Genomic DNA, 15097 nt, shown 5'->3' with positions numbered 1-15097 from the left:
CCCAACTAAACTCATACATCTATCTATTAAAGAAATGACAAAAGGACGAAACAACCTATACAAACTGGAGACTATGCAGATAGGTCTTGGATACAGGTAGAGCTCATGCACTGCATATATAAGTTATCTCCTTCGCAATAATTTCCCATTGTCTTCTTCTTTGTTCAAAAACTCTCAGATTCCTTTCATTCCAAATCTGATACACAGCTTCTGCAAATACTATCTTGAACACTTGTGCCTGTTGAGATTTGCCTTTAGAGCATGTGATGATCCACTGGTTATGTTGTTCCCCATCTCGGGCTCTTGGGCATTGCATTTGCAGCCATTGAAATAGTTTGTTCCAAATGTTTTTAGTGTACTCACACTTCATAAACACGTGTTCTCTATTTTTCTCCTACAATTGGTAAAGTACACATTGTGTATCTACATTGAGTCCCCATTTACACGACCTATCAGAGGTTAATAGCTTTTCATGCATCATGAGCCACATTGTGAATTTTGCTTTTGGTCGGGCTGCATTGCTAAACAGTAAACTTTTCCATTCCACGCGAGTGTAATCACCAAGCAGAGTGAAGTATATTTGTTTGATTGTGCGACTGCATATACTGTTGATTCTCTAGAACTTCCTTGGCCTCAAAGACTTTCCTAACCATCCAACAAACTTGTTGTGGTATTTTTCAGTTGGTGAACTGCTGCCCTTTAATATAGTATGTGTGAATCCATCGAATCCACAGTTTGTCCTGTCATTGTGCCAAATCCCAGCAAGTTTTGGCTATTGCTGCACGATTCCAAAGCATTCGGTTAGTGAGATTGAGTCCACCTCCAGCTTTGGGCAGACAAATACTATCCCATACAACCAATATTTTTTTGGTGATTACATTGGCACATGACCAGATATATGATCTTCATAGTCCTTCAATCAGCTTAACCACCTTGGTAGGTATCACAAACAGCAGAGCCCAGAAAGCCTAGATACTAAACAATACACTCTGAACTAACTGCACCCTCCCTGCACAGGACAGTGTCTTTGTAGTCCAAGAGGTGATCCTTGCAGTCATTTTGTCTATAAGGGGTTACCACTACAGTATACTGAGTTTCTTTGTAGACAATGGAACTCCAAGGTACTTGAAGGGTAATTCTCCACCTGTGAATCCTAGATGTTACAATATCTTATGCTTGTGCTCTGTAGGAACTTCACCAAAATAGACTTCACTCTTGTTCATGTTAGCCTACAGTCCATACACCTGAGTGAATTGTAGAAACTTCTGTATTGCCTTTACATATTTGATATCACCTCTAGTAAACAACAGTAGATCATCAGCAAAGCTAAGATGAGTTATCTCAAGCTTGGCACACCTAGGGTGATATTTGAAATCTCTAACTGACTTAAGACCATTAAGATTTCTGCTCAGGAACTCCATTACAATAGCAAATAAGAAAGGTAATATTGGGTCACCTTGTCTTAATCATTTAGCAGCATTAAAGGGAGTTGTTGGCTCCCCATTAACAATGATGGAGTAAGTAACAATTTGAATACATTTCATTATCCATGAGGTAAATAACTAAGGAAACCTCATCTCTTCTATGACTTGTCTTATATACGGCCATTCTACAGAATCATATTCTTTCTGAAGGTCTATCTTGATCATGTATCGAAGTGAGATGTGTTTTCTAGCATAGGCCTTCACTAGTTCATGTGCTAAGATTATATTGTCTGCAATTCTTCTCCTTGGAATGAATCCAGCTTGAGCTTCATTGATAATAGTGGTGATGACAGCTTCTAGTCAAGATGTCAGAATCTTAGAGATGAACTTGTAGAGTACAGTGCAGCGGGCAATTGGTCGAAACTCCTTTATAGTTTTAGGCTTGGCAATCTTGGGTATTAATGTAATGGAAGTGCAGTTGATAGCTCTGTATATCCTGCTAGTAGCAAAGAAATCTTACACAACTTCTATAATTTCCTCTTTGATAACAGGCCATGCCTTCTTGAAAAAACATGCATTGTATCCATCTACTCCTGGTTCTTTATTATCTCCAATGGAGCATATTCCTTCATAAATCTCTTCCTCGGTTACATCCTTACAAAGAAACCTTCTCGGTTGTTGTGAAAGTCTTTGTCCCTTTTACATCACCAACTAGCCTATTGCAGGTAGTGAATGATCAATAGTCCCCATCTGTGATTTATAGAAATCAGCAATCTTCACTTTTATAGCTTCAAGTTCAGTTAGTCTGCAACCTGCAAGTGAATGAAGTTCCTGAATCTGCTTCCTATGATTCCTTTCCTTTATCACAGTTGTAAAATACCTTGTATTAGAGTCACCTAATTTTATCCATTTTTCCCTAGCTTTTTGTCTTAGGGCTCCTTCTTCTAGCATATCTCATTTTTCTAGGCTTTGGATAAGGTTGTTCTCCTTCTCAGTCAGCTCATCAGTATAGTTTGAATTCATGTTCTTTTGGACTATGAGAAGCTCATTCCTAGTTGCATCAATCTTCTGTCTGATAAATTTAAACTCCTCAATATTAAGTTTCCTGATCAATGGTCTGAGTTTATTCAATTTCACCCAGATGTCCTACATTTTTCACTTGTACACTCTCTGATTCCAAACTTGCTGACCAATATTTGGGAAGGATTCATGTTCAACCCACATATTAAAAACCTTAAAAGGTATTCTCCTGCTGCCCTGGTCTACTGTGAAATTCAAGCTCATAGGAGCATGATCAGATATGAAAAGGACATCATAGACAGTAGTGATATGTCCCCATTGCATCATCCATTCATAGTTTCCAAACATTCTATCAATTCTGCTTCAAATTCTATCCACTCCAGCTTGTTTGTTAGACTAAGTGTAGTATGCTCCTTCCCATGCCAACTCATTGATATCTAAGTCTTGAACACATTTTGTAAAGCCTTGAACCTCAGTGAGGCTTACTGGATTTTCATTCACCCTGTCTTGAAGCTGCAGTACAGAGTTGAAATCTCCCACAAGGATCCATGGTTTGTTGAACCCTTGTCCAATCTCAATCAGGTTATTCCACAAATGTTTTTTCTGCTCAATAGTGTTGTATCCATAGACCATTATAAATAGACACTCCTGATATCCTATGATCCCTTTGACTAGACAATGAATAACTTGTGCTTCTTCTCTAATTAGAGTAACCTTATAATAGTTGGGATCCCCCATTAGCCAAATTCTCCCATTAGTTTCACCGGTATAATTGTGCAAAACTTCTCTGTTAGGGGCAATGTGGGAGCACACTTTCATTATATTATGTTCCTTAACTCTAGTTTCAATGATACCTGCAAGCTTTATGTTTTTGGATTTTAAATAGTTCTTCAGCTTTTTCTGCTTGTACCACTTATTGATGCCCCTGACATTCCAAATTAGCCAAGTCATGGAGTCTTATGAGTGCCCCCACCTATGTCATGAGGTAGGGAGGATCTCACATTGGTACCCATTGAACCTTTATGGAGGCTATTCATGTTAACAAGAGGTGATAGTAAAGTTCATCACTAGGCTTTCCACCCCCTTGCCTTTTCCTATTGATCTTATTCTTGTAGCCTCATATCCAGTAGCCTCATGAATCTGTCTAGTCTCTTGTGTCACCAATGACAAGTTAGCTTCCTGTGTCACCACTGATAAGCTAACCTGCTCTTGTTCTTGTGTTGTGGTAGCTTGTGGCTGATTCACTTTGTTGGTATTTTCTCTCACCATTGTCCCTTTATATCTCCATTCATATGTGACTTTCTTTGGCTCTCTCCTTCGTTTTGGTTATTCATTATATTGCATTCTAGGATCTTGTTGAGAAGCGCATGTGTGACCAATCATCTGGCACTTGTCACAATAGTTAGGCTTCCACTCATACACCAATTGCTGTTGGAATTTTCTGCTTCTAGGGTCCATAACAGCTATCTCTGTAGGTAGAGTCTTTGTTACATTGACTTCTATCAACATCCTTGCATAAGAAATTCTTGTTTGCTTGGTAGTGCATTTATCTGCAAACAAAGGTTTTTCAATTGCACTGGCCATCTTGCTTAGTGATTCACTACCCCATCAACTCATAGGTAGTTTAGGAAATATAACCCATAGAGGGATCTCAGCTAGGAATTCCTGGCTTAAACCAAAGTTAGGTATTCATGGCTTTAGGATTATTGATCTATTGTTAATGGTGTGTGCATCATAGAAAACTTTGTGCATATCCACCAATGATTGAAACTTAATCAAATAATTACCTTCATCATGTAAGAACAAATCCGGCTCAGCAATAACTAGCCAATGTTGTGTAATATATCTCCTCATTATATACGCAATCATAGCCGCACTCCATTTCTCCTCTTCTTCCACCATATCTTGAAGCTCTAGTTGCATTACTGGTTGCCCATCAAGAATTTGAGGAGGTATGTATCGAAGTGTCATGCCATGTGTAGCTACTCGATTCTGTTGAAACAAATTCACCCAAGCTTTTGGCCCTTCTCTATTATGTGTGGGTAGTACTGCTGGATTAGTCTGTTCCTAGAGTTTTTCAGTAACACTGTTTGCTCAATTCTATCTGTAACATTAGTCTGCTCCTTAGGATTCACAGTATCAATTTTAGGATCTACGGATTTATTTTTATCTGTGTTCAACTCCTTTGCATTTTCCCTTTTCCTTTGCTAAGTCACTGTCGTCAATACTCTGATTAGGGTTAGCCATGGCTACTGTTCCATTGGCTTTCTTCCCATATCTAGATGCAACAACATTATCTGCTTGCCCTGCTATTACCACTGCACTAAGGTTCAATTTCATGCTCACTCCAGTAGCAATTGAAGATGATCCTTCTTCACTCGTAATCATCTCTGTCATTTGTTGCTCTGGTGGTATCGCCTCTTCTGATTGGGATGAAATTATCTTCCTAGGTTGAGAACTAGTACTTACTGAGCTGCCAAAAGCAATAATAGGTGATTTCTTTGGCCTTTCTCGTCCGTGACCTCAACCTCTCCCATGGCAGTTGCGCCAGCGTACGTTAGCTAACGTGCGACGAGAGCATGAGAGAGAAGTACGGCCTACGATGCTCACCGACCTAATGTATATTTTGTCTTTTCTTATAAGATTTGAAGGAATTATCTTCTGCCCATTAATTTGGGTGCGACACAAGAGTTCTATTTTATTTCCTTGATATTTCGTTCCATGTTAGCAGCTAGGAATGATAGTCCTAATAAAACACAGAAGAGGCTTCAAAAACTTAAGGATATATTAATTTATTAGTTAGGAATAAGAATACTGCCTAAAAGATTTCACAATTCACTTAATGCGTGGGACAGTACGAAAATTAAAAGGTGAAGTAAATTTATTTATTTAAAGATATTTATGAATCTTTTTTATATGGATAAGAACTCCCTTCGCCCATACTTTCTAATTAGTTTGTTTCAAAAATAATAATATAATTTTATATTTGAAAATAATTTAAAAATGTTAAACTTTTCATTTTACCATTAGTGACACATTTTTATAGACAGAGAGATTTTTTCAAATAAGTTTTTTTTAAAAAAATAAAATTTATGCCCAGTCAAAATTACGCCACATAAATTGAAATAAATGGAGTATATAGAAAATTGTTGAAAATAATTTTTTTTTTTAAAACATGGATCGTCTATTAGGTCCTATTAGCAACTTGAAGTTTCATATGATCGAGACAGTCATATATTATCGTGAAATATATACTTTTAGCCGCTCTAAAAAATAATAGTCGACAAAGTTTATCTTTTTTGTATATGTGTATTATATATATACACACACTTTTTGGCTAGCGAATGTAATTAGTTTTGACTGTCCGATAATTTTGTAATTTGCCCTATATTATCTATGTTGGGGTTTGCTTGGACTTTCTACCATTATTAGAATTCTTGGTGAAATAGGTGTCTTTTATATTTGATTAATCCTTTTCTTGGAAAAGAAGTTTTACACTTTTGTAAATTGAGGATTATTCCATCTCACATAATAACATAACAACATCTACATCATAGTCCTTTAGAGATTTGAGAATCATATTTAGCGGAAAAAATTCTATTGATATTTTGTTATCTCTTTTATATTAGTAGGCTTTTATGAATGTAGGTCAATTGACCAAACTACGTTATAAAATTCTGTTTTGGTATATTTAAATTTTATCTATCTTATTTATCGTCATTCAAAATTTACTTTGTTAGCTTTCGCATGACGCTTTATTATTACAAACCCAAGAAATGGTACTTTTAAACCAATACCAATTTTTAACTATTTTTAATCCATATTATTCTTAACCATATTTTTAAACATGGTAAGCAACAATCATCTATAGAAGATTATGTGAGTAAGGCGGATCAAATTTTGACAGAAAATTTCGGCCAAGGTGAGATTTGTTAGTGTTTGTCCTTATTTTTTACTATAATTAAAATTACTTTTCTAGGTAGAAAAAGTTCTCTTGTTGGAATAGAATTTTTAAAGGAAAATTTTTTACGCTTTTAAAAATTGAGAATTTTTTCTTCTCACACAACAATACAGCATCATTCACAATATTTAGTTTTCAGAGTTATGTATAAGGGGAGAATTTTCTCTCGATAGTTTTGTACTCTCGTTTATATTAGTAGATTTTAATAAATATAGGTCAATTAACCAACCGACATTATAAACTTTTTTTTGGTATATTTCAGTTTTGTCATCTTATTTATGTCATTTAAAGTATGATTTGTTAGCTTCTACATAACGCCTTGTTATTTCGATCCCAATATTCTAAAGGGCATATTACATTTCACGCCTCAAACTTTATTAAGGACAGTGTACCTCGTCAATTTTGAAAAACTGCTCCTGGCAAGCATATTTTGGTAGTAAAACAGCTAGTTCCTATTATAAGTGAATAAAGAGTTGAAAATGTGTCTAACAAGGGGCTCTCAAGTACAGATTAGTAGGATAGGAGGAGGATAAGATAGTTCTGTAAACAAACTCATAATGTTTGCATAGTTCCATGTCGGCAGAGAAGGTGATATGCCACATTGAAAGCAAGACCCGTTGCAGCCAAAGAGCACAAGAGCTAACTTCTATGGATCAGTAGGTCACAGAGTGATGATAACCACATTTTACATGGAAAAATCTGTTAGTTATACAGGTGAAAGCATCTAGAAAACAAAATTTGTTACATATAGGAAACATTTACAATGACAACCAAATACAAGTTTATTCTCTTGGAGTCACCTTCCGCGTGGAGACTTGTGATAGGCCTGTAATGGAGAGGCAGAAGGTGTCATGCTGAGTGATGAACGATGTCTAAATGGAGAAACTGGAACAGAGCTAGAAGTGGATCGATGCTCAATCCGAGAGATGTTGTTAGCACCTTTTGGTGCTTGAAGCTCTTCAAGAGAAGCCAACACCTCAGACATACGTGGCCTTAGCTTCGGCTCATTGCTTAGACATTGCCAAGCAAGGTTAGCAGCTGTATATGCTCCTTTCTGAGGATACTGGCCCCCTAGTTTGGTGTCCATAATTCGAAACAACTTCCTCTTGTCCCCTAGATATGGCTTTGCCCAATCCACAAGATTTTGCTCTACACCAACCTTTGTTTTATCGAGAGCACGACGTCCTGATAATAGTTCAAGCAATACAACCCCGAAGCTATATACATCACTTCTTGATGTCAATCGACCTAGCGAACAGCAAGTACAAAATCATAACCAACAATATCAAGAACAGAATTCCAGCAGTCAGATTTATTGAAGAATATAATCATCATGCTTAGTCCTGCAAAGTGACTACATAAAGTTATGCTCACTTTGGACAAGAAACCAATCGTTCTCTTCTCTGTGAATATGGAGCATTCTTATAACTTGTTAAGGACTAGTAAAATTGGGGACTTCTTAGTACTTCCACACAAAAAAGGTTTACAATATATGTCCAACAATATTACCTTTTCTCAATATTCAAGTTGAAAATGACATAACAAAGGGAGAATAGCATTTTTTTCCCCACTAATTTGTGAGGGACACCTAAATGGCAAAACATTACCTTCATTGAATTTGTAGAAGTTGCCAAAACCATATAGATTAAACGTTCGCTGTTTTTTCAACGATTTAGACAAAAAATCCTGTAAAATTTTATCTCTCTCAAGGACAATCAAATTGTGATGTTCTCATGTTCAATATAGTTAAGAAAATAGCAAAAATATCAACCTGTAGCAACATATTCTGGAGCAGCATAGCCCTGTGTACCAATCACTTGAGTGGATACATGAGTGCGATCACCAGTTGGGCCTGCCTTGGCCAAACCAAAATCAGACAACTTTGCATTAAATTCCTGCAATCACAGAACACAGAATGATATTAAGCTTTTACTAGTTCTAAACGCGCCTAACACATTTAATTTTAAAGAAAGGCAACTGGATTTATGAGCTTATCTCAAAGCCTAATGCCTACCGCATCTAGAAGAATATTAGAAGCCTTAAAATCCCGATATATAACTTGTTCTTTAGCGTCATGCAAGAAAGCAAGGCCTCTCGCAGCACCAATAGCCACCTTAATTCTTGTTGACCAAGTCAGAGGCTGAGGCCCTCCTGTTGAACAAGATTCCAAGAATTACCACCAACTCATATATCCACATATAATACAAGTTTTCACTTGGATATTCAATATTATCCATTTCATGCAAGAGCTGTAACTTACACCACATAGATTGAACCAACAATCATCACAGAGTTAACCAAGTTTCCTCAACACTGTTTGACTACTTATATCACAAAGAAGACCAACAAAAGGATTCACTGGAAAGAAATAATGGAGCCAATTTAACAAAATCAAAATACGGTTTGAGGCAATTTCCCTGTAACGTCACTACTTTAAAGAGTTAGAATACAGAAAGTGTCCTAGACATGGAATTAGATATTTGGTTTTCTTTTAGTTTATGGTTTCTTACTTTTGCCTCTCATTTGATTAATAGCAAACAGCTCCTACGGCCCTAAAACAGGCAGCAGTAGATAAAAACAGTCTCAGGACGGAAAAGGTATTCAGAAGGACCAAATCTTAATCTTGTGAGGGAAAAGGTTACAGCTCTTCCTATACTAATTCAGAAGACTTTGTATAACGAATTTATGATATATTAAACAATCCTGAGCTTTCGAAAGAAAATTAATCAAACACGACGAACCTACATTTGTTAATCTTGTCCAAGAGAACTTCTCCCTCCACCCAGGACTAGGGCAAAATAAATTAAGGAAAAACCAAGAAAGCTGGCAGCAAAGGATCGATTCAGTGAAAAGGGAGATCCAGCAATAAGGTAGTAAAGAGAGATCAACATACTTGAAACTGCTATAGCCTGGAAAACCCAAAGAAAAGGAAGGGGGAAAGCTTAGGTAGTGAGCAGACATACTTCTAAATAAATGGTTCTCCAAGCTTCCTTTAGGCATGAACTCATACACCAATAGTCGGTCGTCTCCCTCTATACAATACCCAATGAGTTTAACCAGGTTTGGATGACGAAGTTGCCCGAGGTAATTAACTTCAGTCTGCAAAGCATTTGCCGTCAATTACTAGGCCAACAAGAGTAACAAGTTATTTAAGTTGGAAATCTGCAGAGGAAACATACCACCCACTCCTTGTGACCCTGAAAACCCTCTGGCTTCAGCTTCTTGACCGCAATGACCATTCCAGAACCAGGCTTTGCAGCAGTAAGAGTATGTTCATCAATCCATCCTTTGAAAACATAACCAAAACCTCCTTCGCCAAGAAGACTGTCAGGTCTAAAGTTCCTTGTTGCACTTTTCAAATCATTAAATGAGAAGGACTTAACATTGGGGGAAAACAAAATTTCGCCTTCAGATCTTGGAGTAGAAAGTGTATCAACACTGCTTTTCCGACTATAAGATGGAATACTTAAACTTGATAAAACAGAGGAATTGCTGGTTCTGCTGGGAATCCTAGAGGCTCCAGAAGCTGCAAGATAGAATAGCAGAAAATAGCAATGCTCAGTCACATGTGGTAACAATCTAATCATGATTTAACCCAGAAAAACCTCAAACTTGTAACCAGAAGAAAGTACACTCATAAAACTATATAGATTAGACAAAAGGTGTGCTTGCCAACAGTTACACACTAATCAACTGAAGCTAGTTTATGTAATTTATCAACAAGCATCTTGTCTATATAGTAGTAAAATGTCATACGTGTAACAAAAATTAGTAACTGGAAGAAAGATTCCCAGATAACTATCTCTTGAGAAGTGATATTCATATAACTGTAAAGATTGAGAAAACAATTTGCCTGGCCACAGTTATGTGTTCATCAACAAAGATACTATGACTGACATATAAAGTCACATATATTCACGGTAATCAAATGTAACATGAGCAAATGCAAAAGTCAGAGAATCGCTCGTTCCATAAAAGTGAAAAGCTAATCATCTGTAACCTTAAAAAAGAATCATCTTATTCCACAAGCATCTACATATGCAGCATAGCCCATTTCTGATAGTTAAAAGTTTCCAAGTTAAAGGCTTTCAATTGGTATTGATCAACTTAAGCAGCAAATGTGAATTCTCCCTTTCCTTTAAGCTTTCATCTTTGACAATTGCCGACCATCTCCTTGTAAATTCAGTCAAGTCTTTAAGTTTTATTCTAAAAGCTTCACTTGAACATGTCATTAACAATCTCAACTGAGACTTTCTTGTAGCAACAAAAACTGCAGTAAAATCTCCCTTTCCATATTCTATGGTAGTACACGGGACGACAGACCAGAGAATTCGTCATCATATCAGTTTCAGTTAACATTCAAAGCTACAAGTACCTTATTTTAACTTGACATAACCTAGAAAAAGCACCCAGCTTTAATGATTGGCAATATTATCGCAATCTTGCAGGTAAGAACTCGTTATAAAGCCTCATTGTTCACCTCAAGCAATCATCTAATAAATGAAGCCATCTACAAGTTCCAAAAACAAACAGAGCAAAAAAAGAAGCTCAAAATAGCTAACAGAAAACCCAGTCTTGTTTAAACCGAAACACACAAGTAGCCAACACAAATAATGGTATTATACAAAATTCAAACAAATGTTGGCAATGAACAATCAAAACCCTAAGAGTATCCCGTACCTAATTATCTTCTCAAATCAAAATAAGTCAAAAAATATGTGCTTTATACACCAAAACATTGAGTTCCCAGTTATTAAACCAAAGTCACAATAAAGAGGGATTAAATGAGTACTTACTAAATTCGAGCTTTCATTTAGGAGTCTTTTTAGTTTGTTTAGAGAAATGTACTGACATCAGTACAACATGTACAGATCATAGAACTCTAATTTACCCAAGAGTATGAAAATTAAAACGGGTTCAAATGAAAATGAATGAATATTGAGGATTCATATAATAGACTCCTTGAGGAATAGTAGCTGCTGCTGCTGCTCATAAATTAATTAAAAACCATTCAAGATTATATCACAAACAATAAAAAGGGAAAAAACTAAATCACACCCCCATCTTAAAGCAGATAACGATATGCAAAAAAAAAAAAATCTTTAACACAGATAAGAGCATAGCAAGAACAAGAACACAATAAAAAGGGAAAGTACCAGAAATGTTTTGAGAACTGAGAGTGGCATCAACTCTAGCTGATGAACCTAAACAATTACCCATCAGACAACAATCTGAAAAAATATACAGACCAAAAACAAGTCTGAAAAAAAATCAGACTTTCCTTAAATACTTCGAATATCAAGAAATATAGGTCGATATGTTTCAATGGAAGAAAAAAAAAGGAAAAATAAAATAAAAGAAAAGGGGTAAAAGTTGGTAAATGGAAAAGCTAGACGAAAATTTGATTCTATATAAAGGAAGAGAATGTGAAGACAGAGAAATGGACTACTTCCCTATTTTTTATTGTTCTTTTGATGATAAAGATAATGTTCATGGACGACTTGTAGTTGTACCTATCTCGAATAACACAATTTAAAGGAAAACATTTGCTATATTTGACAAACATTTTCATATATACTCTTCTTACTAAATTATATTCCTAATTAAAGCATATTCTCACCTTAATCTATATCTTAATCATAATAAATTAAAATAATTTGATGTAAAAACTGTGAATATGTTACCTGGCATAAGTGTGGTTGTCTATTACTATAGATACTAGTAATTTTATTTTCCGTTAGTACAAATATTAAATTAATCTTGTGTTGTAGTTGTACCAACAAAATTTCAAACTAAAATGTGATAAGAAAAAAGTGAGATGTACATAAGTTGTAGAGATATTTTGAAAACAAAAAGTATTATTTAACTTATAATTCGATTATTAGAAAAAATTAATTAAATCTATAAAAATATATCATAAGTAATTGACCAATCAAAAAATAGCTGGGCAACTAAGATATATATGCACTAGGACGATAAATGAAAAAGGGAAAGAGATGTTTATTATTTGGTGATTGATAGAAGCTTGATCATCTACACTGACTGATCAAGTACGAGTTTGATTAAAAAAGAATAATATTACATTATATAAAAAGTGTTTTTATACAATAAATAATATCAAAATTGATAATTCATTAGTATGCCGCAAAATAGTTATAAGTCAGTACCGTGCTTTTTAAACTTATAAGAATAATAATAATGTCTTTATTGAAATTAAACTATTGTCCAGAAAACGACAAACTCGTGTCCATGATGATAACGTGTGGGTCACAACACTAATTACCTAAATTGCCCCTACCGTCTGAACCTGTCAACCCATAATATCTCCTAACTACTTCTTGAAAATACTCAAATACCCCTGTTCTTTAATGACCTTTTCTCTATACTTCCAAAAATGCTTTTTAATCCATTGTCAAACGTGCGTTTATTACCTGAATACTAGTGTTATCGAAATCGAAAATTTTGGTATTCGATATTCGATTTTTTGGTATTCGGTATGGTATTTGGTTTAAGTTTTAAAAAAAAATAGTATTAGATATGGTATTTAGTATTTTAAAATAAAATACCAAAATACCGAGGCCATACCGAAATATATATTATATTACACAATACACATTTTATTATTTATTATATAAATATAAGAAATCTAAAATTTTACTTTTCTTTATTCTCTAAGTTCATTAATTAATTCTAAGCAAGTAACAAGATATTTTTCTCTCTCTAGGTTGGTATTTACTGGTTTTTGATAAAACTTTTATCAACAAACGTTTTTAGTTTTGTATTTTTGAGTACTTTAATTAAGAATATTACCGTCTATGACTCTATGCACTAGTTAGTATTCAAATCGAATAAACCGAAATTATCAAATCGAATAAACCGAAATCGAAAGTAGAAAAACCAAATCATAAAGAATTTAATTAGGTACGATATTGATATAGTATTTTACGAAACCGAATACCAAAAATATCAAATTAAAATATTTAAATAATATATCGTACCGACCGACGAACTCTCCAGCTGAATACAGTATCTTTCAACAAGTTTCCCCATTATTGAAGGGCCTGGCCAGTTGCGAGAATGAGTATTTCATTCAAAAAAGAGATGGTATACTACTAAGGAATGGGCCTTTATGTCTTTTACCATATTGAAATTAAGAAAATATTTTTTTATAAAAGATAAATCCTTTATACGTAAAATCAAATGTTTCATATGTAACAAAAAATAAGGTCATAAAGTTAAAAATAAGTTTGTAAAGACCAATAAAACCATTTGATCCCTAGTAAATTTCAGATAAATTATAAATATAAAAAATAAAAATAAAAAAAGTAAAAAAAGAAGACATGCTTATGTTGGTATTTCCTTTTTCAGTATGGGAATAAAAAATGAAATGCGCTCCAAGAAAAGGTGTTTCTTGTAGTGCAGAATAAGAAGAAAGATAGAGGATGTATTTATGAATTGGATTAATTTTGCCCTTTATATATTAGGCAAAGGGCCAAATATAATCATATACTTTCGAAAATGATTTAAGAATATCCCGTTATACTATTGGGTTATTTATACCCTTGCAGTCATACTTTTGGTTCAAATATACACCTCATTTAAACGGAGGGACACATGTTATCGTCATTTTGGTTAATTCTAAATATCTCCTAATTAATTAAAAAGACACATTACTCATACTCGAAAAGCAATTTTCTAAAGCAATTTGTTTTTTGTAAAAACTGGAAAAAAACTGAATTTTTTTTTTACTAAAAACTAAAAAAAAAACGAAAATATTTTTTTTCCAGTTTTTACAAAAAAAAAAACTGCTTTAAAAAAAACTGAAAAATAATTTCTAAAACTATATTTTTGTAAAAACTGAAAAAAGAAAACTGAAAAGCAATTTTATAAAGTAATATTTTTGTAAAAACTGAATGTTTTTTTTTACTATAAACTGAAAAAATTGAAAATATTATTTTCCAGTTTTTAGAAAAATATTGCTTTAAAAAAACTGAAAAATAATTTTCTAAAGCAATATTTTTGTAAAAACTAAAAAAACAAATATATTTTTTTTCAGTTTTTAGTTTAAAAAATTTCAGTTTTTTCCTGTTTTTAATTGCTTTAGAAAATTATTTTTCAGTTTTTGTTTTCAGTTTTTACAAAAATATTATTTTAGAAAATATTTTTCAATTTTTTGTTTAAAGCAGTTTTTTTGTAAAAACTGGAAAAAAAAATATTTTCGTTTTTTTCAGTTTTAGTAAAAAAAAATCAGTTTTTTTTAGTTTTGCAAACAAAAACAAAAAGCTTTAGAAAATTACTTTTCGGGTATGGGTAATGAATTTTTTTAATTAATTAGAAGATATTTAGAATTGGCCAACAGGACGATGACACGTGTCCCTCCGTTTAAATAAGGGGTATATTTGAACCCAAAGTATGACTGCAGGGTATAGATAACCCAATAGTTTAACGAGAGTTATTCTTAGATCATTTTCGAAAGTACAAGAATATATTTGACCATTTACCGTTATATATTACATTCAACATGAAAAGTCTTTCAAGTATGCAAAACCTGGCAGTTCTGGTCACCAAATTAGTTGATGTTAAAAGTGTAAACAAATGGAACCATAGATCTATCAAGGTCCTTAATTGCATTCGTTAAGATTTAATTTGGTATTCAATCAAATTTAAAAAGAATGATTCTCCTTTGATGCTC

The 15097-nt window shown here is 33.9% G+C and overlaps 1 protein-coding gene and 1 long non-coding RNA gene across 2 annotated transcripts; both read right to left on the bottom strand.

Annotated features, from left to right (window-relative positions):
• Positions 1-241: 241 nt before the first annotated feature.
• On the bottom strand, positions 242-5127 carry LOC104089050 (uncharacterized). The gene is made up of 2 exons (XR_684690.4): positions 4232-5127; positions 242-3994 (listed from the first exon to the last, which is right to left on the bottom strand). It is a non-coding gene; the product is annotated as an uncharacterized lncRNA (long non-coding RNA).
• Positions 5128-7074: 1947 nt separating this feature from the next.
• LOC104089041 (probable serine/threonine-protein kinase PBL3) lies at positions 7075-11884 on the bottom strand. The gene is made up of 6 exons (XM_009593857.4): positions 11562-11884; positions 9585-9931; positions 9369-9504; positions 8420-8556; positions 8177-8300; positions 7075-7653 (listed from the first exon to the last, which is right to left on the bottom strand). Exons 1-6 carry the CDS (start codon positions 11623-11625, stop codon positions 7202-7204), a joined length of 1260 nt encoding a protein of 419 aa, XP_009592152.1. The 5' UTR covers positions 11626-11884; the 3' UTR covers positions 7075-7201.
• Between the last annotated feature and the right edge of the window lie 3213 nt (positions 11885-15097).

Source organism: Nicotiana tomentosiformis, chromosome 11, assembly GCF_000390325.3.
Source record: "Nicotiana tomentosiformis chromosome 11, ASM39032v3, whole genome shotgun sequence".
Lineage (NCBI taxonomy): Eukaryota > Viridiplantae > Streptophyta > Magnoliopsida > Solanales > Solanaceae > Nicotiana > Nicotiana tomentosiformis.
Note: the sequence above shows the minus strand (reverse complement) of the source record. Positions and strands in the feature narration are given on the sequence as shown.